The sequence below is a fragment of the Balaenoptera musculus genome, chromosome 13 (assembly GCF_009873245.2).
Source record: "Balaenoptera musculus isolate JJ_BM4_2016_0621 chromosome 13, mBalMus1.pri.v3, whole genome shotgun sequence".
Lineage (NCBI taxonomy): Eukaryota > Metazoa > Chordata > Mammalia > Artiodactyla > Balaenopteridae > Balaenoptera > Balaenoptera musculus.
The window spans coordinates 79,358,487-79,383,962 of record NC_045797.1 but is presented as its reverse complement, the minus strand read 5'-3'; the positions used below and the strand labels follow the sequence as shown (position 1 = coordinate 79,383,962).

Sequence of the window (25,476 nt, the reverse complement as noted above, 5' to 3'; positions counted from 1 at the left end):
GAGGACTCACCCTGTAAAGAGGATGGCACTTGTCCCTGAAACACGGAGCCAACCGGGCGTAGATCTGTAGGCTATAGTAATAGGCTGCCAGCTGGAGAGAGAGAGCAGAGTGGGACTGCTTTTCAAAGCACCTGTTGGCGTCTAACACCTAGAAAGGAGCACGAGAGAAAGAGCTCAGCTGAAAGGAAATTAGCACAACCATCATAAACCATTACATTTCTAGTCCTTACTGTAGAATTTTGGTTCAAAGCTTCTATCATATCAACTCAAGCTCAAGCTCATCTTAATGTGACTACATTAAAATTCAGAAGACATTATAACGGCAGATCCTATGCACATGAAAGTCGATTTTAAAATCAACATTTCGGCTAACGTTGCAGAATTTACTTTCCGGGTACTGACCACAGTCCTTCCATCTTGCAAGAACAACAAGAAGGAAGTGAAACATATGATAAACAATTTACTGGTGAAAATCCCCAGTAAAGGCTTTTAGTCTATTCATCTTTAAGTCCTTCTTTCTTGGTAAGGGTAAACTTACCTGTGGTAAGGCAAGGAGATAAGCAAGAGCCAAGGTCATATCATTTGGTAAAGCATCACTTGCCAGCTGCAAGAGAACTGAATGTAGAAAAAGCATATATATATTGCATTATTTTATTAGAGGATCCATGTGACATTCATAGTTACTAAGTGTCATGACTTTAGTCCTTTATGATTTCAACAGTAATTCGTTTCAGAGAACTCTTTAAGATCCTTTATGCAAGTCTATTCAGCACCATAGAAATAACAGACTATATGAAACTATGTTAAATGATAACCTTGCCTTAACTCAAATTATGCTGTTACTTACACAAGAGAAAACCCTATTAGTGCAGCTACAAAGTCTAAGTGCAAATAGATCAGTGAGGATGGTTTCTGCCAGCTAATCTTTTGGTTTTCAAGACCCAGACCAAGCTATAAAATTCTGGATATCAATGACAGCTACTGTAGAAAATGACCATCTGAGCATTAACGATGAGAGCAACACAGCTTTTTGTGAGTGCAGATTTAGGATAAATCTTTTGATTACTACAATTACGATACATGGTTTTGTTTGTTCTCTTCACCACACTCCACAAAAAGAGAACCAGTCTCTTGCTTTGATTATAGAACACCTTAAAATATCCCAACCATCTACAACTTTTCCACAAAAATTTTTATATCAGCAACGACCTATCAATGTCATGGCTTTAATAAAGGAGAGAACACTGCCCACAACATCTGTGTTTATATCCATTTTATATTAATAAGGAGGTATTCCATTTAGGGTCTTAGGTGACAAATACCAGGTAGTCACTGTAATCACAATGTAAATCTTTTATTTTTAAAGAACGGACTCTCCTAACCTTCACTAATGAAGGTAAACAGTATTTAAATAATTCAAAGTAAATATTTCACTTTGTCAATACACCATATAATTTTTTCCCAGAAGATTTACCTTCCTAATTGTGTCTTACTTGAACTAAAATTTAAAGCCACTCATATAATCTGAGCTTGGCTGACCATCTGAGCAGGGGGGTGGGTGTGCGGTGAGGAGCCAGGTGTAAGCGGCTGAAGCATCAGAGGCTGACCTAAAACTCAGCACGTCCTGCGCATGATTTATGGGGGAAGAAACTGAGCTTTCTCCACTGTGCCTCTGCAAAGAGTTCTCTAGGTACGCATTTCCTCTGTGTTCTCCAAATCTCATAAACCAACTTGGACCACCAGTCAGCTTCAGGCCTCCCAAGGCATTGTACTGTTTTAGAGATGTTTTCTGATCAAAAGCTGCTCATTTCAAGGCCCGTTTCCACATTCAGCCCTTCACTCAGTATCAATGAGAACTTTCTCTGAACCCGATATTGCTCTAAAATAAGAATCAGAGTTCCTGCCCTTTCAGAGCAAACACACTAAGACCAGAAAAAGTCTTCAAATAAATAATTTAAAAATACAATGCAAAGGGCCCAAATCAAATTTTATACAAACAAGTATGAGAGCAAAGAAGAGTTATAAAATTGCCGAATGTATTCTAGAACACTATCAAAACTGAAGGATGAAGGAGTTAAGTTATACATTTTGGACAACAGAAGATGAAGGAAGAAGAAGCATGTAAGCTTAGTCTGCTGAAAATCCTGTACTTCTGAGAAAGATTTACTTAGAGTCTAGAACTTGCACACCACACAAACACACATAGAAACACACACACAACCCCAGGGCTGCCATTTTGGCTTATGTCTGCCTTATGTACTTTACCATTTAATATCTGCCCAGCTGTCCGCGGGACCTTTAATTTGGAGAAAAAACAAAATCCAATAATTTCACATACTAACAATTCTTCCCTATTAATTGTCTTTCTTTTTTGCTTTTTTTATGAGATGACCTACAACTGCAACCTTATTTAGTTTTTTTCCACCCCTGTTCTTATTTTCTTCAGATACTTCCCTTCCTTATGCACAAAAGAGGCCAATTTTCGAACAAGTATATCTAAACCCGCTCATCAAAAAACAGCCCTGTCTCCTCAGGGCTCAGGAGCCCTTATTTCAAGTGAGTGGCTGAGGCTCCAGCTAGCAGAGGACCGCCCCTCTCCCTCTCAGAGTTGTGGTTAGGGCCGGTCTGAGGCCTGCCTGGGAAAACCAGTCCCAAGACTGACTATCTTCCAGTCAGACTTTTTTTTTTTTTTTTTTTTTTAAATCCTGTCATCAACTCAATCTTTCACTCCATTTAATGTGCATTTGGCTATTTCCAAAAACTAAAGCACCCTCAAGGGATGAAAAAATATGCTACCACTGAAGATTTTCCTAAGCATATGCTACAGACCCTGAAGGAAATTGCAAAAGGAAAACAACCCAACAAAAAACAAAAACAACAAAAAAGAGCCATGACAGCATGGTTGGAACAAACGCATAGTTCCCAGAAGATACCTTTGAGAGACAGAATCTCCATCTGAATACGTAAGTTCCAGTAGGTTTATTTTTTAAATAGTTATATTATTTCACAGATACAACTCACAAGATGGTCACTAGCATTTCTTGAACATATATCACTGAATACAAAGCTTTCAGCAGGCAAAAGAGAAAAGAAATAGTTAATTTCCATGAGCTAAAAGTAATGACAAAAATCACCCTCAGAGGAGTCCAAAGAATCATCACTGTTACTTTCACCAAGCAGTGAAAATAATCACTTTAAAATACAAATATTTGCTCCAAGTGAATAATATCCACATAGGTTTTATTTCACATATACAAATGTGTTCATCATTTCAAACTTTTCTGCATTTTATAATGCTTTGACACTGGGGGCGTCTTGACGATCCTGGTGAGATTGCCCTCCCAGGGCTAGTCAATTGGCAGGTAGAGCAGGCGGCTTCCCGGTGAGCACGCCTTCGATCTACAAACCAACCAGTTCAGAGCCACTTCTCTGAACCACCCCCTCTCTCTCTGGCTTTTACGCTACAGAGGCAATATTACCTCGCCCTGATCACCTCAGGGCCAGGCGCCGGTCAGCCAGAGACCATCCCATAGCCCAGAGTCCACCAGGTTATTCAACCTCTCCATCGTAAGCTTGCTCAAGCATGCCTACCACACCTCTCCTGTTCCTTCCCACGAAAACCCATACTCTGGCCTCATGCCTTCTGCCTCCAGGTGACCTGAGTGCCTCCCCATGTGGCCCAGGTGGCTTGCTGTGTCTTCTGTTTCTAGGGATTGGTGAGTATAAACTTCTTCCTTCATGGCAATCATTTTCATGTCTGGGTGTCTGCCCACACCTGAATAAAACCAGACTCTGGGTACATTTCAGAACAACAACTACAACATCTATAAATGTACAACGAATCCCTGGCCTACAAAATCAGGCAGAATGATACAGCCGGAGGGAAACCATCTTCAGAACCAGAAAGTTACAGGATCAAAGCTAAGACCCACCACTGACTTACTGCACAAGGTTTTCCAGTTAATCGTTCTGTACCCAGTATCTTTCATATTTCTAAAAATAGTACACTATTCTCCCAGTGAGACAAACATAAAACCCCAGAGTCATCTTGGACCTTACTCTCCTCTCCGCTCCCAATATTCAGGCAGTCATCAAATCCTGTTAAATTATTTCTAAAGAACTCTTTCACACATACTTTCTATTTTCACTGCCACAAACTCTAGTTTAGCTTGTCAGTGTTCAAAACCTGGACTCTTTCAACAACCCCCCAACTCTACCTGATGCCTTCAGTCTTTCTCCTTCCAATCCATCCTTAAAATAGTAGTTTCATACTAATTTTATAGTAAAGTTCATTAAGTACTGTGTAATCATGTCTCTCTCCAGCTGAAAACACATACACGCACACACACACAATCCTACCTTCAATGGTTTCCCATTCCCTAAAGAAGGAAAGCTAGATTTCTTATTTAGCCCTCAAGGCCTTCATAAATATGGGCCAGCTGTAACTTATGGTTTTGACTGATATTATCTCTACCCTATCCCCCAGCCAAATTAATCTGACATTCAAATGACCTATAATGCAAACTCTCTATAAAGAAAGTGCTCATGCCATTCCTCTATATAACAATAATAGTTATTATTATCGTAAAATGAAAATACCTATTTTAAAAAAAAATCTGCTTTGATGAGCCAGATATGAGATAGATGCTTTGTATAAATTAGCTCTAAGTGCCACAAAAAACTCTGCAAAGAATACAGTATTAACTTGTTTTTACATAGGCTTGGAAAGCTATGTAAATCACCTAAACTCAGAAAGGCAGTTAATCTGTAAAGACAGTGTTATGAACCAAATGTTTGTGATTCCCCCAAATTTATATGTTGAAGCCCCAGCCCTCAACGTGAGAGTATTTGGAGATGGGGCCTTTGGGTAGTAATTAGGGTTAGATGAGGTCATGAGGAGTGGGATCCTCATGATGGGGTTAGTGCCCTTATAAGAGGAGACATCAGAGTTTACTTGTAAACACTCTACTCTCTCTCCCCCCTCCCTCCCTCCCACCCTCTCTCTCTGTCCTGATGTAAAGACACAGTGAGAAGACAGCCATGTGCTAGCCAGGAAGAGATCACTACCAGAACCCCAAAATGCTGGCACCCTGCATTTCCAGTCTCCAAACCGTGAGACTAAATTTCTGTTGTTTAAGCCACTTGGTCTATGGTATTTTGTTATGGCAGCCCAAGCTGACTAATATAGACAGGAAACAAGAGATACAAAATAAGATATCTCTTCTTGTCAATATGTATCAGGCTGTCGACAGTATTATGCTATTGCGAGCAATGAACATATGCCATATTTCTCATGTGTGTGAATTCATAGGATAAATTCCTAGAAGCAGAATTATTAGGTTAAACAATACCCGCAGCCATAATTTTCATAGCTGTTGCCGAATTGCCACGTGTTTTTCAAATTCTCAATCTAAGCCAAGTCCTCATTGCAGCAACTCGACCAGGACTGCTATTTAGCTGGCACAACTCACCCACGTGAATGTCCATTTGGCCCATTTCTCAAGAGGCTTCTTGACATCTATTTCAACTACACAAGATGAAGATCCCTTAAGGTTGGGGTAAGTCCAAAATCCACTCCACAGGGTAAGCCTTCACTCATATGAATTGACTCCTCAGGATTAATCCTAAGAGAAAGGCACCTGGGCTATTTCCCCTCTCTGGGGAACTATGACTCAGACTTTTGCCCCACTGCCATAGGATGAACTCCAGCGAAATCCAGAATAATAAATTCTATTTAAATTCTTCTGTGACTGGGTTCTGTTACTGGTACAGTCCTTGTGCAGATGAAAACTATAAACTCTGGATAAAGCACAAAAGGCAAGTATCGGAAGGCACTGGAGAGGCACTGAAAGCAGACAGAAACTGGAGGGTAGATGCCATTTGGAAAAATGAAATGGCACCGGTGATTTCCCATCTTTACAGCTTCTATCCTGAGGGCAAGCTCCTGTCTGTTCCTCGCCAGGCAGGTAAAATTCAGATAGAGAACCTGAAGTCTTAAAGAACCAGAGCCCAGAAAAACCACAACAGCTGACAAGTAAGAGAGGTCTGATAGTTTCTTATAAAACTAAACAAATCCATAATCTTTGGCCCAGCAATTCTACCCTTAGATAGTTATTCCAGAGAAGTAAAAACACAGGCCCACAAAAACACTGTACAAGAGTTCACAGCAGCTTTTTCATAATAACCATCAACTGGAAAAAGCCTTCATGTCCCTTAACAGAAGAATGGGTAAACTGCGGTATATTCATACAATGGAATACTTCTCAGTCATTAAAAAACAAAAAAAGAGGGCTTCCTTGGTGGCGCAGTGGTTAAGAATCTGCCTGCCAATGCAGCGGACATGGGTTCGAGCCCTGGTCCAGGAAGATCCCACATGCCGTGGAGCAACTAAGCCCATGTGCCACAACTACTGAGCCTGTGCTCTAGAGCCCACAAGCCACAACTACTGAGCCCATGCGCCACAACTACTGAAGCCCACGCACCTAGAGCCCATGCTCCACAACAAGAGAAGCCACCTCAATGAGAAGCCTACGCACCGCAATGAAGAGTAGCCCCCGCTCGCTGCAACTAGAGAAAGCCCCCGCACAGCAATGAAGACCCAACACAGCCAAAAATAAATAAATAAAATAAATAAATTTTTTTAAAAAACAACTTTGTTAAAAAAAAAAAAAGAGAGAAGAAAAAAAAAAACCTACTGATAGATGCAGATAAATCTCAAGTTTTACACAAAAGAATACATGCTGTATGATTCCACTGAATGAATTCTAGAACAGTCAAAACTAATCTACAGCAGGGGAAAATCCAAACATTAGTCACCTGACTGGGAGTGTGGGGTGGGGGTTTTCAGGAAAGAGGCACCAACTTTCTGGGGTGATAGAAATGTTCCGTATCTTGAGAGGAGTCAGGGTTACACAGGTGCTGCACTTGTCAAAACTCACCAACCTTACGTCTACACTTAAGATTTTTGTATTTCATTGTTTGTAGATGTTATCTCACAAAAAAGTAAGAAATACTGACTCTAGTTAAAGATATGCACAGTGCAGTGTCAAGGGGTGAAGTGTAATCATGCTGACAACTTTGAAACGTGTCAGCAAAGAAGCTGGATTTGGTGGATGGACCAGAGCAAGTATAGTAAAGTGTTCGCTGTAGAATCTAGGTGGAGAAGTATGCGGGAGTTCACTGTAGAATTTTCTCAACTTTTCTGTGCATTTGAAAGTTTCCTTAATTAAATATCTGGGGAAGAAAAGAGAAAAAAATCCTCTCTGAAAACAGTGCCAAATGCTCAAGCTCCCCCGCAGTTATTTTTTTTCCCAAATGGAGTTTCCTGAAAGATCCTTGTAGACAAGTATACACGTGCCTCGTCTCCAGCACTAAGGCAGCTGAGTTTCCGGCCACACAAAGCCCATGACCTCCCCGCTGCTCCAAGACCAGAAAGACCACAATCACTGGCATCAGGTATACCACAGTCCCCTACGTCCCCAGGTTGAAAGGGAAGGGATCATATCTCTTCCCTAATCCTTAACACAACTGTTGAAGTCATCTTGTGACATCTTCTTCCTCCATAGCCAGATCACAGCTCATCAGTCCCTACAACCCAGAACCCCTCCTGACTAATAACTGAATTGTTGAAGGAAACTGATGGTGGAGGGACCAGTGGGGAGGGGAGTGGGGAGAGACACGATAGCTGCCCGCACTTCACACCACCCAAACTTTCCCAGCAGCCCTCACTGAGGCTCAATTATTCTTGCAAAATGGAAATCAAGCCCCCACATACGGGAAGCTTCTCAGAGTTTGAATCTGTGAGCCATCTGATGCGATGCAGGACAAAATTGTCAATGAGGATCTGAAGTAGACCAGATCCCACGGGGTTTCACTGGGATCCGCCAGATGTCAGGCTGGCCACAGACTGGGTCACAGTGATTTTACATTACCATTTAAGTTCCCCCCCCCAAAAAGGCCTGCCCTACATTTAGCAGTGTGTATGAATTTAATTTGCAGTGCTTATTCTCTAACCTTGAATACAATGCATTTTCTAAACAAGTTATACAGCCAAAATCAGATGAAATCTACGTCTAAGCCTCCAAGCACTAATTCTCTGCAAAGGAAGTGCCTCTGGAAAGCACTCTATGATAAATTTAATTCCAGAACTAAATTCACAGAGGAAGGCTGCCCATATTATTGATTTGGAAATCATTAGCCATTAAATCATTCATTTAGCTAAATAAATAATGATCAGTTTTCTTCAGCTAGTCTCCATAAAAACCTTTTCATCAACTTTATTAAAAAATTCTGAAAAGTCAGCTCATGTTGGGAAGTTTAATTTGTACCATGACCTACTTCTGAACCAAAGTCAGGAGTCACATTTTTACGATTTTTAATTTGGGTCATTTAACCTATATCATTCATCAAATCTGCTGACTTTCTGACAAATATTTGGTATTATAAAATAGCCAAAGATATCTGTCTCAAATATATTAGCATTATCAAGAGAAATCAAACATGGTGATCATTTTGTAATATACAGAAGTATCAAATCACTATGCTGTATACCAGGAACTGACAGTGTTGTAGGTCAATTATACTTCAAAAACAAGCAAACTCATTGAAAAAGAGATCAGATTTGTGGTTACCAGAGGCAGGGGGTAGAGGGATGGAGAATTAGATGAAACTAGTTAAAAAGCAGTACAAACTTCCACTTATAAATAAGTACTAGGAATGCAATGTACAACATGATTGATATATCAACACTGCTGTATATTACATAAGAAAGTTATTAAGAGGGTAAATCCTAAGAGTTCTCATCACAAGGAAAAATATTTTTTTAATTTTTCCTTTACTTCCTATCTATATGAGATAATGAGTGCTCACTAAACTTATTGTGATAATCATTTAGTGACGTATGTAAGTCAGATCATTACGCTGGACACCTTAAACTCATACAATGCTATATGCCAATTATATCTCAATACAATTGGAAGGGAAAAAAAAAGAGATACACCATACATGTAAGGTTCATTCAACTCAGAACGTCATTTAACAGATGCAACAAAAGGCATTCAGGGAAGGGTATGGCCATAGTCTGTTGACTGACTTCTTACAAATTTCAAGGGTTAGGAATAAATATCTAAATGTACTTTTCAAAAACATGAAACGTCTAGTATTCTAATGTATCAGACCTATAAGATCACATTTTATTTGTACCTACTTTATAATAAAGTCACCTGTTTATCTGCAAAAAAAAAAGAGATATCAAATGTGATAGTTTATGAAAATTCTTCATAAATTCATAAACCCAAATGTAAATTAAAGGGATGATTTATATTAAAACCACCTCTATATTTAAAAAGTACCATTCTTAATATACACAGTAGGTACTCTGAAATGTTTTTTCCATTCAATTCAACAATATTAGAAAAAAATTTTTTTTTAATATTTTAATGGACTTGGGTCCTTTCCCATGATGGAATATTAAAATCTGTCAAAAAGGACAATTTGAAGAAACACTGGGGCAGAAAGAAAATACCTAAAATCTCACTAAAATCTCACAGACACTACAGTACTAAGGATAGAACACATGTCTCTGGGAACTTGGATTCAGATTCACCAAAAGCATAGTCTCAATTCCTGTCCCAATAACTGTCATGCATGTACTGTACCTACCCTCATCATTGTGAAGAGACACTGATTTTGCACCTATCATATAGAAAACCCTGGTAAAAGTGTTAGAAATAGATACAGCACTCAGGATACGACCCTTAAGCTGAAAAGACCAGACACAGACATAAAAGATACAGGTGGCTTTCTCCAGGCTGCCAGGAAGCAAGTGTGTCAGAGTTTGAAGAACAGACATATGACGGTTGGAGAGAATCTATTATCTTACGTGAAACATCCAAAGGGTCTTAACCATGGTTTCACAACTGAATTGCCTGAGGAACTGTAAAAGATATCTGATGTGTTTGGACCCCACTTCAGGGATTCTGAAATAAATGGTCTACATTGGATCCCAGGCTTCAGTATTTCTTAAAAATACCCTAAGTGATTCGAATGTGCAACCAGGATGGAGAGCTATGGCAGCAGGCCTTGAAAACAAGGTGAAATCATAATTGGATGGACTAAAGTACGAGATGATCAATGGCAAGGAAGTCAGTGCAGGGCAGGACTAGCCTTCAGGAAAAGGTGCACAGACGGGGCCCCATCGTCATCACTACAGAGCAACAATCCAGGGGTGGAACATATAGGCTGTTATGCCCATTGTACAGATAAGGAAACTGAACAATATTCTTCTGCTTGAAACCCCCACAGCATTCAGCAGCAGGTTCATTTAAAATGTTTAACTCAGGGCTTCCCTGGTGGCGCAGTGGTTGAGAATCTGCCTGCCAATGCAGGGGACACGGGTTCGAGCCCTGGTCTGGGAAGATCCCACATGCCGCGGAGCGGCTGGGCCCGTGAGCCACAACTACTGAGCCTGCGCATCTGGAGCCTGTGCTCCGCAACAGGAGAGCCTGCGATAGTGAGAGGCCCGCGCACCGCGATGAAGAGTGGCTCCCACTTGCCACAACTAGAGAAAGCCCTCGCACAGAAACGAAGACCCAACACAGCCATAAATAAATAAATAAATAAATAAAAATTAAAAAAAAAAAATGTTTAACTCAGCACCCACGTTCCTTCCAGCCAACTGCTGCCTCATTTCTTCACTGGTTGCCCACACTGTCTCTCCTCTCCGGGTATTAGAGTAACACACAAATCCCTGAAAAATCATGATGTCTATCTTCTTCGCTTCTGTGCATCTTCTTCCCTCTATCTAAAATATCCCCCTTCTCCCTCTCCCAACACATCTCCCTCTCAAATTCCCCCCTTTTTCATCTACTATACTCTTATTCATCCTTCAAAACTCAGGTCAAATACCACCGGCTCCAGGAAGCCTCTCACACACCCTCTTAGCCGTCATACGCCTGTCATCCCAATGCCTCTTGCGTTTGCCTGTCTTAGCGCTTACACATAAATTTGTCTCCTCACTCAACTGCAAGCCCACTGAAGATGAAAAGAGTGTCTTCTTCGACTCTGTATTCCAAGTACAAGGACAGCAACTGGCGCACAGGTGGCTCAAGGACCACGGCTTCAATGAGTAACGTACACATGGTGAGAAAGGGAACCGGAGGGGACCCCCCGGTTCATCATTCAGTGTGTCACCCTGATCCACACAGCTCCTCCAGAACACCTCTATCTGCTTCATGCTTCGAGGTCGTTTTGACACCTCATCATTCAGTTACCAACTACAGCAAAGATGATCAAGTACTGTAAGAACGCTATGAAAAGAGGGGACAGGCTAACACAGAAATCTGTGCCCCACCAGGGCCTTATGCTCAACTACTCTCCACCCCTCTCCAAAAACAGGTCGGGAAAATAGCAGAAGCCTTAGTAAACTGAGAAACCAGTGTGAAGGGGCCTACTTAAGGATGCAGCCATCTTTCAAACCCTTAGCATGTGATTCCATTCTTTTGCCTTTTCGTAAGGCATACCTTCTGTATGAGAGGTATGCAAATTCACATATATATGTCATAAGCTAAATTCTAAATTAAGATATTACATGAGTCAGCGTTTCCAAATTCCGGTTATTATTTCAGTCCTTTATTATGCCAATTAACAGATGATACTTCCATGTCTAACCCAGTAATTTCTTAGGCTCTTAGATTTTATCTGCATAAGCTATCCCAATAATCAATCATAATTTAACCCATGAATAACTAGAGACAATTTTTTTTAAAGAAAAGAAGTAATAAATGATAATTAAAAGGGGAAACAGCAATGCAACTATACTCTTCATATATGTTCAATGTCATTTGTAAGATGTCATGAATTTAATAATAGCTTTTTGGAGGAAAAAAAGAAACATAAACGTACTCATCAGCTGTGACTTTACCTTGATTTCAGAAATGATAAGAGACAGAAAAACTACAGATGATCACATGCATCTCAGAACTGAAGAAAAATGGTATGCTTTGGAAAAACCTCCAGTATCCAAGGGCTCTGCACAGTGGACAGGGAAATGGTATTTGCTTCCTCTCTTCCCAACTGCATGTAAATATTGATTGAAAGAATGATCTAGGGCTTCCCTGGTGGCGCAGTGGTTGAGAATCTGCCTGCCAATGCAGAGGACACGGGTTCGAGCCCTGGTCTGGGAAGATCCCACATGCCGCAGAGCAACTGGGCCCGTGAGCCACAACTACTGAGCCTGCGCGTCTGGAGCTTGTGCTCCGCAACGAGAGAGGCCGCGATAATGAGAGGCCCGCGCACCGCGATGAAGAGTGGCCCCCGCTCGCCGCAACTAGAGAAAGCCCTCGCACAGAAACGAAGACCCAACACAACCAAAAAAATAAAAAAATATAAAAATAAATTAAAAAAAAAAGAAAGAATGATCTAAAAATAAGTTATAGCATCAGGTTTCTGGAAACATGGCAGTTCTATACCCCACACACATTTCCCCAAGTTTTATTCCACACAGCAATGTGCTCCATTAAGAGACAGCATCGTCCAGGCTCACTGGCAGTTAGATGTAGCCAGTAATAGGTAAGCGGAAGTCCTGGACAGGACTGCCAAGAAAACTGTTTTCCTACCCCCCACTCTCCTCCTTACTGATGCCTGGAATATAGACAAGATAGCTGGAGCCCCAGTAGCCTTTAAATCCTGAGGTACCCACTAAGGATGGTAGAGCAGAGAGAGAGGGAAAATTGAAAAAAAACAAAAAAAGTCAAGGCAATTACCCTGGAACCTTGAAAAGAAGGAGGCTAAAGAGGAAAAAAGTACAAATGGCAAGTTGTCTTTGGTAAACTTGCATACATTTCATTCTTTTCAAAAAATTTCACATGGAAAGATATGTCACCATGCAGAAAATTCTTAAGATGAAATATACATCTACATTCCATGAAACAAGCACTTAAACATTCTTAATTAATCCATAAAAGCAGGAAAAAAGGAAATATCTATTGAGCACTTTATATCATTCACTATAAGAATCACTTTACATAATTAGCAACCTAAAGATAGGAATTATATCTTATTTACCTTTTAACTCCTCAATTAGTAAGTATCCAGAAGAGTAGATACTCCATAAATGATTTAAATCAATGAATAAACAAATGTATAAATGATGGTGTCAAGTTAAGCTATTCAAAATTACTGAAAATGTTATTGTTTTTCCCAACTCTCATTCATTTATACAGTCTCATCTATTATTCTCCTAACATGAGTTACACACTGTCGGGGAACTAGAACCTTCTTTCATACCTTCTGTTGTTGGAAATACTTCTTCTCCTTCAGTTTTAGTCTCTGCCAGTTTCCCAGTTCTCAGCAATACTTCTGCAAAGCTTTCTACCGGGACATGCTGATAGGTGTCATAGGTCACTTCAGACTAGACAAAAGAAGCAGTTACACCATTTGGTAGGGTGTCTTTTTCTCTATAAAGATATTCTTAGAAAACATAATGATAGGAATTTTATCTTCTGGTAACTTGAATTATAGCTTCTCACTTACTAAAGCATATTATTTTATGTAAAATTATAAATTGATTTTAGTCTCATAACATGTTGTAATGTATATGAAACAAATCACATAAAACCAATGAACAACATGAGTAAGAACAAAGCAAAAGAAGTACATTTTCAGGAAAATTGTAGGTTTTGTTCACTGTAAAATGCCTACAACACCATGACAGTTAAATCTGTGTTCTTAGGCACACTGTACCTTACCTCTACAACAAAGGGATTGGAGATGACAGATTCGTAAAAAGGATGACAGCCTTGTTTTTCTAGGCCTTCATTGGCTCTGGTTCCAATTCGATAAGCACCACCAAATTCTTGTCCCTAAACAGAACAAAGTGAAGAACACTGGATAAAAAGAAAGAGACCTGGGAGGGGAGGTGGAGGAGGAAAGGAAGGAAGACAGAACAAATAGATTTCAGGAGAAACTCATCAATGTGCACTGTGTGATCCAAAGAGAGAGTGTCAGAGTGACACCGATACCCAGCGGAGGATGTAAGAATAATCACCACATTCTAAGCGCAGCACTTCAACCTTACCCTGAAGGGCCTTTCGATTTTCCTGGTCACTTTGATATCACTGAATCAGAAACATCGAAGCAATCGGTGTTACACACATGGCCAGCATTCTATACAACAGTCAGAATAACCTTTCCAAAACATCATTCTGTACATACTGTTCCCTTGCTCCAAAATCCTTCAGTAGCTCTGAATAATGCAGTCAACAGTATTCAATCTCAACTGCACAGAATAACATTCAAATTTATTAAATGTTAATTAGCTTTAAAGACTAACTCTCCACACCAACTAAACCATCTACTTTATGCATCCTACCGGCCTCCATGCCTTTCTTCCATTATGAGGGTAACGGTCCACGTTAACTGCCCACCTCTCCTTCCAGGCCCACCTCAGACCGCACCTGCTGAAACTGCACCAGATGGAGACAAGGTACAACTGGGCTGCCTTCACCACCCCCACCTCCTCCACAACTACAACCCACACAGATGCCTTCATAAGACTGGCCACCAGTATTCCTCATTAGCAGTATTATAGTATCCCTACCATGGTTAACTGTCTTTATGTTTTGCTCTCCTCAAATAGGTTGTAAAGAGCCCCTTACTGGAAAAGGCAAGTAGAAGATATTCACCCATTCCTCCAAAGTTTATTGAGCACTTACTTTAGGCCAAGCATAGCCTCAGGAAACAATCAAGCTCCTGCTGCAAATGATGTTAAAAGTTACAACTGACACTTAATAGAAACTATATATTAGGCACAGTATTAAACATTTTATCTAAGACATAAACCCTCAAAACACCCCAACAGGTGAGACAGAAAAGTAACCCTAATCATAACCCAGTGTGATACATGAAATGATGAGAGATGCACAGACTTAACCCAAAGTCAAGCCCATTGCATGTCAGTAAGTGGTTTCTTCTGGGCGATCATCCTTAGTTCTCTTTCCTGCATATCCCACATTCAGACCATCATCAGGTCCACAAAATACATCCCCAAACCAAACACTTCCCACTTCCTTCATGGCTACCCTAACCCAATCCACCAACATCTCTCACCTGGAGTCCTGGAAGAGAGATCCGTCTTTTTGCTTCACTCCTGACTCACTACTGACGGCTCTCTACACAGAAGTTAAATAAACTTATGAAAAGTAAAGCTGGATCACACAACTGCATTGTCTGAATTTTCCAACAGCTCTCCGTGTGGCTGAGAACAAAACGTGTAGTCCTTACCACAGTCTACGGAAGGCTTTATGTGGTGGGCCTCTTCACCACCTCTCTGATCTCATCTCCTACCATTCTTCCCACTCATCACTCTGCTCCCACTTACTTTGGCCTCCTTTCTGTCCTGCAAAGACGTCACGCACATTCCTTCAAAATGTACTTGCCCTACTCGGCTCAATCAGCTTTCTGCTCAGAGTGATTCCTCTTCTGAGAAACTAACTTCCCTAATCAGAACTTCACTCCCCCAGGTATCACTCACTATTCCCTGACCTTGCTTATCTTCATAGTACATAGTTACCTTCATAGTACTCATTACCACCTGCCATTTCATTATTATACAAATATTGTATCTGTTGGTTTCTTTGTCTCCTCCACTGGGATACAGGTTACACAAGGGAAGGGAATTAGACTGAAGAATTTCCCCACTCTTTTCCCAGGGATGAGCACATTATCTGACACATGGAAAATGCCTGTAAGTATTTGCAGAATGAATTAATAAATAAGATACTCAAATGTTCAGGGTGCATTTATAAAAAGGCACATGTTTCTTTTTCCTCTTAGTTTTCCAGTGTGAGATTAAAGGATGGATGGCAGTGTGAGAATGCAGAGAAGACAGCAGGGACACAGTGGGTTAAGATGTCACAGAAAGCAAACTCAGTTGTTCTACCGCTTGTCTTGGCCTCTACTTGCAGAATACGTGAAAGAATGGGTTAAAACATTCTCTTTACCTAAAGGCCCTACTAAAGACTGAATGTTTGTGCCCCCTGCCCCAAATTCATATGTTGAAATCCTAACCCCAGTGTAATAGTATTAAGAGGTGGGGCCTTTGGTAGGTGATTCGGTCATGATGGCAGAACCCTCGGGAATGAGATTAGTGCCCTTATAAAAGAGACTCCAGAGACGTCTCTCACCCCTTTTGCCATGTGAGGACACAGCAAATAGATGGCGGTCTATGAACCAGGAAGCAGGCCTGCATCAAATACTAAATCTGCCAGCGCCTGGATCTTGGACTCCCCAGTTTCCAGAACTGTGAGAAATAACTGTCTGCTGCTTAAACCACCCAGTCTACGATATTTTTGTTACAGCAGCTCGAGAGAACTAAGACAGCCCCCAGGCTGGCTGCTAGCACTTCTCTTCCACTACTGGCCTATAGAAACACAGCAAAAGAGAGAGCGCCTTGATAAACATCATTTTCCTTTTCATCCCAGTAAACTTCAATTCTGACATATAAACCAAACCGTACTTAAATCCGTATCGGTGTCTTTTGCAAGTATTGTATGGTAGTATATTACATTCCATAAAATCAATTACTCATTCCCTATCTGATGCGAGGCCTAGATTTCTTAAGAGATTATTTTAATAATCCAAAGAAGATAAAGCTGTAACGACAGTGAAACCAACTGAAGAGCATGCTAATGAACTGATATAAACCACACCAAATGAATTAAAAAAGCAAGATGCATTGCTTACTTGAAGGGGTCGAAGGTAAGTCAATGACTTCTTCCACCACTGCCCATCGCTGACGGCCTGCAGCACAGCCCTGGTGGTGGTGGTGGTGTTGGAAAGGACTTTCATGGTGGTAGCAGTGGTCCAGTGGAACAGGTCAGTTGAGTTGCTGCCTGGGACACTTACTTCATCCTATGTTAAAAAAAAGAAAATGGCAAGAGCAAAAACGTGGGAAGTCACAAGGAGACAAATAGATCTAAAAATCCACCTTTGCCAGTAACAAAAAAATGTGAAACAAAGCACTATTAGCATATTGTACCTCCTCGAATCATTTACAAAAGAAAATTCGGTAAAGGAAAATACATCTTATTGCATTAGTCAAAGAAATATTTATAAGGCAAATAATGGGTTCATCATTTTTTTACCAATATAATATCCTCCAATGAGATACTCATGTTTGTTTCTTTGACAAGACATTTTAAAGTATTTATTATTTAGATTAATTAAGAAATATTCATTTGAACAATGCTACTGTGACCCAGACAAATACAGAAGATTCAGATGATCCACCTTTAAATGTTGAAAGGCATTTTGTTTTTCATGTAAACAAGTGGATGATTATTAGTATTTAAAAGGTTTATAATGTGGAACCTCCTGCCAATCTTGAAGCAATCAGCTAAAATTCAAACTCTCCATTTACTAACCCAAGAGATTCCATGTGGAGGAAAATGCCAATACATTAACATTTGTTTAAACAGAAATGACAGCAACTACATCTGCTTTTGATCAAAGAAAGATAAATTTGTTCTACAAAAGCCAAGTTTTTGGTTTAGTATCTGTCTACTTCTACTTATTTTTTCTGTCGTATCCCAGTTAAAGGAAAGAAAAATTAAGGTCTAGTCTTGCAATTTAAATAGCTTTCTTGTCAATAATAGAAGAACAGTTTAATTTGGCTATTTAGGTCTGTATCACATCATTCATTAATATGTTATTTAAGTAATAAAAAATGATAAATCATATAATCACTCAATAATTACCAAGACATCATCACACAACAAACACTTAGGACAAATTCACCATTTTAGACCAACCTGACAGTTGCCACATCTGGTTGGTAGAATTATGGCCCCCCCCAAAAAACGTCTATATCCTAATCCCTGGAACCTGCAAGTATATTACATTACATGGCAAAAGGCCTTTGCAGATATGATTAAGGACACAGACCTTGAGGTGAAGAGATAATCTTGAATTATCTGAGTGGAACTAACCTAATCACGTGAGCCTTTAAAGCAGAGAACCTTTCCCAGCTAGGGTCACAGAGATGCCATGGGGGAAGAGGCAGGAGAGATGTGAAGCATGAGGGGATTCAACCCATCATTGCTGGCTTCGAAGATGGAGCGAGGGGGCCATAAGCTAAAGAATGCGAGAAGCATCTAGAAGCTGAGAAGAAACTTCAGGTGACAGCCAGCAAGGCAATGAGGACCTCAGTCTTACAAACACAAGGAATTAAATTCTGTCAACAACATGAACGAGCATGGAAACAAATTCTCCTCTAGAGCCTCCAGAAAACAACACAGCCCTGCCGGCACCTTGATTTTGGCTGAGACTCTAAGCAGAAATCCACCCAAGCCTGCCAGGTTTCTGTCTTATGGGAATTATAAGAAATCAATTTGCATTGTTTTAAAGCTGCTAAATTATAGTAACATAGCAGTAAAAGAAAATGACTACATCATGTTAGGATACTTAATAATTTCTAGAAAAGCATTTGAATTTTATTCTTACTGCTAAAGGGAAATGTATTTAAGCTGTATTAACCGACACTTACAATTTACCTACTTTGCTGTTGGTTTTCTCAAAAGATTTTCTAATTTTTTAACGTGAAAAAAAATTGTGTCCCAGCACTAGAAGAAGTGATAATTATGTGATGCAACAGAGGTGTCAGCTAATGCTACAATGGCAACTATACTGCAATATTAGTATATCAAATCAATATATTACACACCTTAAACTTACACAATAATGTATGTCGAGTGTATCTCAATTAAAAAAAATTTTTTAAACCTCTGTTTCCTATGGGCTTCCTGGACTCAATGCAATATAAATTATAATTTAATTATGAAAACAACACAGAAAAAAGGATGATATGTTAAAAAAGAAAAAATCATGTTAAATTGATTGTATATAAGGGCAACCATGCTAAAAATAACTGTTTGGAGTTCAGGTGCAAATAAAAAACAGCACTTCTCCTGGAATTCAGATTTCGTGGCAGATACTGAAGCTTGTTTCACCCGACTCTGTTCCAGATGCCTTACAGACTGTGTTGCTAGAAGCTGAAAAGCTGAAGACTACGTTTCCCAGACTCCTTATGGCTGACACTCCACACATGACCTAGTTTCCTCAAACAGGTGCACCCACGGCATAAAATTTGCGAGGTGAAACTACAGTAGAGACCATACTTTTGTTATTACTGTGCCTTTCTACTGGCAAGCAGTATACCTAACTTTTCTTCTTTTTTTTTTTTTCTTTTCTGGTCGTCCTAGTTGCTTTTTTGCAGTAGTGGTTATAGAAGTACCAGCAGTGCCCAGATCCTGGTTTCACGGCGGTAAAGGACAGTAAGGACTACCATTTTGCTGGCTGGCATCTTGGTAGAGTCAGTGTAGCACTGGAGCCAGCTGATAAGGAGTGGCTTTCTGATTTCCCAACTTTTTATGGCAGACGTTGGCTCCTGTAGCAGGCAAGCGCCTCAATATTTTTCCAGTAGTTACTCTTAAAAACACACCAAAGCCTGCTCCTCCGGTCCTTTGAAAGATTTTGTAAGACTCTAACTCTCATTAAAAAAAAAAAAAAGTCCTCTTCTGTTTATAACAGCTAGAATGTTTTCTGTTACCTACAACTGAATCATGATTAATTAAAACAAATAAAAAAAATACAGGCAGGAATCAGAAAGATCAGCAGCATCCCCTTTATTCTGGAGTGGAGAATATGGCTTAAACCTCCAGTCGTAACGAGGTTCAAATCTTTCTGCGAGTCTACATCTTGGAGTAACTTTTCCAAGGAGGAGTTGAGTCTACAGAGAAGACACATCTAAGGAAAATAATCATAGCAGCCCAGCAGTAGAACACTGGGCCAAGCAAACTTCCAGAACTGCCCTGAACCTGTGCTGTCCAACCCGGCAGCTGGCAGCTACACAGGGCCACTGCACACCGGAAATGCAGCTACTCCAAACTGAGACGTGCTGCTAATGTACAACACACCGGACTGTAAAGACTCAGAGCCTAAGTAAGCAAGTAAATAAAACAGCCCACATGTGTTTAACTTCAAGGCACAAAAACTAGAGCAGAATGCACCCTCCTATTGATAGGCAAAACCAGGAGGGAACCCAGGGAGGCTGCGTCTTAGAGTCTCAGTTCTTTCTCTCAATTTCAGCAATCGGGAAGGTTAAGGACCCTCTCTGCGTGCCTGGGGGGTTGGGGGATGGGGTTAGGGAGACCGAATGAAAGACTGAAGCTCATTATCAACACTACTGAAAAGACAGGGTAGAAAGACCGACATAGGAAAAAACATAATTCTCCCTACAAGAGCCATCTTAACGATAGCTGCCACGTCTTGAAAGCTTGCTATGTGCCAGGGCTTTACAAAGTGCCTTATGTGTATGCTGGGCATAAAAACTGCAAGGGAACTCAAAAACCAAAAATAGTTGTTTTAATGGTAGCATCACTATAAGTCTTTCCTTAACTTCTTCACTATTTGAGAAGATGGCAAGAGGCTCATTTCTTCTCCACTTTAGTAGCACAGACAGCTTGGCTCATCACGTCTGACTTAGAAGAAAAGCAAGCTGATTTCAGCTCCTGCACTCCGGAGGCCCCTCTTTTCTAACACGGTCACAACCCCAGCCAAGGAGCTTCCGCTGTTACGCGGCGGTGTAGGTGGTGCCTCCAACTCCTGTCCCGCGTCGTGGCGGCAGGGCCTCTTCCCGCTGGGCAGCTCCTCAGTGCGCACGTCACCCTGCAGGCTCATCTGGGCTACTGAAAGCTGTGCATTCCTGTAGGTTCTGCTTCATTCTGCTTCTAAGCTTTTGCCCCCAGTAAAACTCTGCACTGAGGAGAACTAGTACCGTATATACATGTCCCTCTCTGAATAACACTGCCAAAAATAGTTCTTTGCCAGAAATAAGTCTCGGAAGGAATCTGCAGTAACTAGACATTCTCTTTCTCCCCTTCCCTCTCTATACATGCATATATATACACAGAGAGATACAAATATAAATATGTGTGTATATATGTTAATATATGTAAAATATAGTAAGCATCTCAATTTAGGTTATATTTTTTAATTACTTAGAAAGCTACACCTGGGAAAAAAACAGAAACTAATCAGAATTCATTCACCTGCTCGGCAAATACTCACCGAGTGACTCCTATTTGATGTTATACTACATTATACTAGGCAATAAGGTGACAAAAACAAGGAAGGCAGAGTCTCTGCCCTCAAGGAGCTCAGAAACTAGAAAGAGAGGCAGAGACACAGACAAACCACTGCAGAATAATATCAGCTTCTGTAACAGAGGTACACATAAAGTACTATGGGAGCATAAAGAGAGGTCACACGTCCTCTGCCTAGAGGCACAAGCATAGAGAGCTTCACACAGAAAGCAATATTTCAGCAGGAAAGAACTTAAGGCTTCCAAAGAAGAAATGGTGATGATTTCAGGTAGACTTATGTAAATAAAAGGCATGAAACAGCAGGGCAAACTGAAGGAAATTTAAGTTGATTCAGTGAAGGTGTAGAAAAGGGCACACAAAGACGAAGGGCAGGGCATATGAGGATGAAAGGCAGGCGGAGGCAAGACCAGCAAGAGACCTACTGACCACACCGAAGTACCTCCATCATCACCTGGACAGATGGGACACCACTGAAAGGCTTTAAACAAAGGGAATAACATAATTAGATTTGTGTTTTAGAAATATTATTCCAGGAACAGGAATCCACTTAGGAGACTGATGCGTTAGTCCAAGAATTAAGGCAGTGATGCTGGGAATAGAGGAAGTTTCCATAAGGTATATTTGCATCTGAATACATATATTAAGTTTAAATGTTTTTATTTCTATTTCTTCTAAAGGTGAAAAGAGCCTGAGGTAAGTCAGATAAGCAGAGAAATTCAAGGATTCTGAATCCAAACATCTGAAAAAGAAAGTAGATGGTCATCAAGCTGAGTCTTAGTGAAAGGCTGGGAGAAAAAAAAAAAAAAAAAAACATGGGGGAAAAAAACGATCTGTTAAACAGGGTTAGATGCAATAAAGGTAAAAATGAGCAATGCAAGTTGTCGAGGAACATACGACCAGGTTCACAAAAAGTAATAAGGGAGATCTAGACACATTATTTACCGAGAGTACTGTCTAAGACTCTTGTTTATAATATATAAGAATCATAATGGCTACTGTTTATCAAATGCTAACTATGTGCCAGGTACTGAGCAAGGTGCTTCAATGGTCATTCCTAAACTTACAATAGCACTGCTGAGTGGGTACTGGAATACCATTTGAGACGAAAGTAAACTGCAGACGAATCAAGTTGAATATGCCGCCCATAGACAACTGGCCGGCGGTGTCTCCTCTCTTCTCAACCAGGTCTGGCTCTCCAGACGTGCGGTCCACTTGCTCTCTGCAGGGGTTTCACCCACTGGCAATATGTTACACACAAGCAAGCATATATATTTAAGTTAATTTATTCTTCTGCATTATAAAACTACCACAATCTGATAAAGGTGGTTTGAAAAATTTAAAAGAATAGGGAAAAAAGACATAATATTTATTCACAATCCCATGATGCACAGACAATACTGCCAGCATGTCTTCTCCCTTCCTCTCCTTAATCCAGGCATAGGGATCTTTCTTTAAAAGTCTTTTCATTGAAGTATAAGATATATTTTAAAATGCATACATTTAAGAGTACAGCTTGGTAAGTTTTAACACACCCATGTAACCAGCACCGAGGCTGAGAAACAGCACACCAGCAGTTACCCATGTAACCAGCACCGAGGCTGAGAAACAGCACACCAGCAGTTACCCAGATACACCCCCTCTTGTGCTCTCTTCCAGCCACCATCACTGCCAAGATAAACACTTTCCTGACTTCCAGCAGCATAAATTAAATCTGCCTATTTTTATACTTTATATGAATGGAATCATGTACTCTTTGTGTCTGATTTCTTTCATGCAACATAAATACATTCATACTCTTGTGAGTAGTTGAAGATTGTCCAACTCATTGTTAGTGTAACACTATTACATTGCTAATGTAATACTACTGCTTTGTGTGAATAAATCCGAACTTATTTATCCTTCCTTCTATTGATGAGCAGTTGGGTACTCTCTAATTTGGACCTAACAGCAATAGTGCTGCCCTGAACATGCTAGTAATTATCTTTTGGTGAACATTTGCATTTCTGGGTATATACCTAGTAGTGGAACTGCTATAGACTGTGCAAATGCCCAAACTTAGTAAATAGTGCCAAACACTTTCTAAAATGATTATACCAATTCATACTCTAACCAGCAATTATAAGAGTTCTGGTTGCACCATATCCATGCCAACACATGGTATCTCTTGTCTTTTTCATTTTAGCAGTTCTAGTGAGTATATGATGGGACTTCTTTATGGTTTTAATTTGCATCTCTCCATGACTAATGAAGTTGGATACTTTTTCCTGTATTTATTGGTCATTTGAATGTCCTCCTTTGTGAAGTGCCTGTTCAAGTCTTCTGCCCATTCTTCTGTTGGTTGTCTGTCTTTCTTATGCATTTGCAGGAGTTTTTTTATATATTCTGGATACATAGCCCTTATTAGATATATGAATTATGAATATCTTCTATTATTCTGCAGATTATTTTTTCATTGCCTTAACAGTGTCTTGATTAAAAGAAGTTTTTAAACTTCTAAATTAGTCCAATTTATCAGTTTTTTAACTTTATGATTAGTATTTTTTGCAAGAAGTCTTTTCCTACTCCAAGGCTGCAAAGAAGTTCCTCTATATTTTCCTTGAAATGTGGCATTTTTGCTGTCAGTAAAATCCTGTTAAGACAGTGTACTTTGCACTCATAGCATTATATGCATACTTTTAATGCACGTATCATAATATACTGACATTATGATTTTTCTGTCTTCTCACCTAGACAGTAGTTTTTCAAGGGCAGAGACCATGTTTATTCATTACTAAATGCTCAGGGTATGTGAAAATTCCTAATCTATTGTTTGTATCTGTAGATATGAATAAGAAGTCTGATTTTACTGTACTATTTAAATGTTTGAAGAAACATTTTCTAAACCCTAATACGTTATGCCTACAGTAGCTAAATGTTATTCAAATAAGATTTCATGTCACATTTTCAATTCTGGTCCATCTTTAGAATCTTCTTAATTGAGAGGGCATACTGAATGATTTGAATGTTATCAACTAATCCAAGTATAGAACTAAAAATATAAACATGGTAAGAAATATGGCACTTAAGCAGGATACAACTTCGTTCAGAGGAAAATCAAATCAACTGAAAAATATCAAAAACTACAGGCTATAAAACAATTATTCCATTTCATAAAATAAACCTAAACTTTACTCTGTTCATATGGATTGGCTAACTCAAAATAGAAAGTTTTAAACATGGAAACTGAAAAGTTTGTTTCAGAAGATAGATGAAATCCCAATGCACAGAAATGTACATGATAAAAGGATTTTCTGTGAGAGATTCCTCCCTTATAAGAATTACAAAAGAGAAAGTAAAATAAAAGGCTCATTTAGACTGCAGAAGAAGCATTTAATTTGGGGGCAGTTTACCAAGATTATAGTGTAACCAGAGGCGTTAATGAGGGAAACAGTTTTCTTTCAACTCCATGTAACAGGGAAAGCAAAAAGAGGTTAGGCAAAATTTACTCCTGAAATGATTACTACTGGCAATTTTTATATTCATGGTTGCACACTGCTAATTAATTTAGAGTGTATAACAGCAGAAATAGATTAATCCCCCAAACCAAGTCAACAACTCCCAGCATAAAATTTAACATGAAATCTCATTAATGTCAAGTGTTACACAGCTCAAAGGTTAACTTCCTAAGCACTAATAATATTTTCCAAGTCCTACAATAGACAACATAACCAAACAGGTTCACCAGAACAAGGACAGTTACATACATCAAGCGTGGCTTACAGAAACAATTCTTGTTGATCAATTACTATAGTAATCTATTTAGGAGCTGCTCTCCCTGGTATCTGGTAATTTGAGGGCTAATTTCTGAGAAACCTGTTTGCCAACTGAGAACTGAGCTGGAGGTACCCATAACCTAGGTAAGGATCACAAACAGAGCTCAAACTGAGCCCAGCCACTACCCTCTCTCCTCCAACGTATCTGTAAATAATCCAAAGTACTTCCCTGCACCTAACACTTACTTATAGCAAATTTCATCCTGAATTCGAAATATTAAGAATGCAACCCTTATTACTGGTGATACTACTTCTGGAACTATTTATGAGAAGAAGCAGTAGAAAAATACCCCGTGTTGTAAATCACTCTAAAGTCTGACTCTGCTTCAGTTCATCTGCTAATTAACAGGCCAGGCTACAGTTTAGATGTTCTCATCTTTGGGAGTCATAGCCCACTATACATTTCTAATGAAAGCTGTAACTGCTTTCCCCAGAAAACTGAATGCACATGCATGTGTACATACATGAACACACAAAGTCACAAACAGACACATACTAACACAACA

General features: G+C 39.8%; 1 protein-coding gene across 3 annotated transcripts in view; it reads right to left on the bottom strand.

Annotated features, from left to right (window-relative positions):
- NBAS (NBAS subunit of NRZ tethering complex) overlaps window positions 1-25,476 on the bottom strand; it is a 342,092-nt gene that overhangs the window by 124,706 nt on the left and 191,910 nt on the right. For all 3 annotated transcript variants that reach the window (XM_036873210.1, XM_036873209.1, XM_036873211.1), the window contains 5 exons: window positions 16,741-16,908; window positions 13,746-13,859; window positions 13,285-13,408; window positions 539-615; window positions 11-148 (listed from right to left, as the gene is read on the bottom strand). In XM_036873210.1, the coding sequence (XP_036729105.1) occupies window positions 11-148; window positions 539-615; window positions 13,285-13,408; window positions 13,746-13,859; window positions 16,741-16,908 (621 nt within the window). The remainder of the gene's footprint in view (window positions 1-10; window positions 149-538; window positions 616-13,284; window positions 13,409-13,745; window positions 13,860-16,740; window positions 16,909-25,476) is intronic.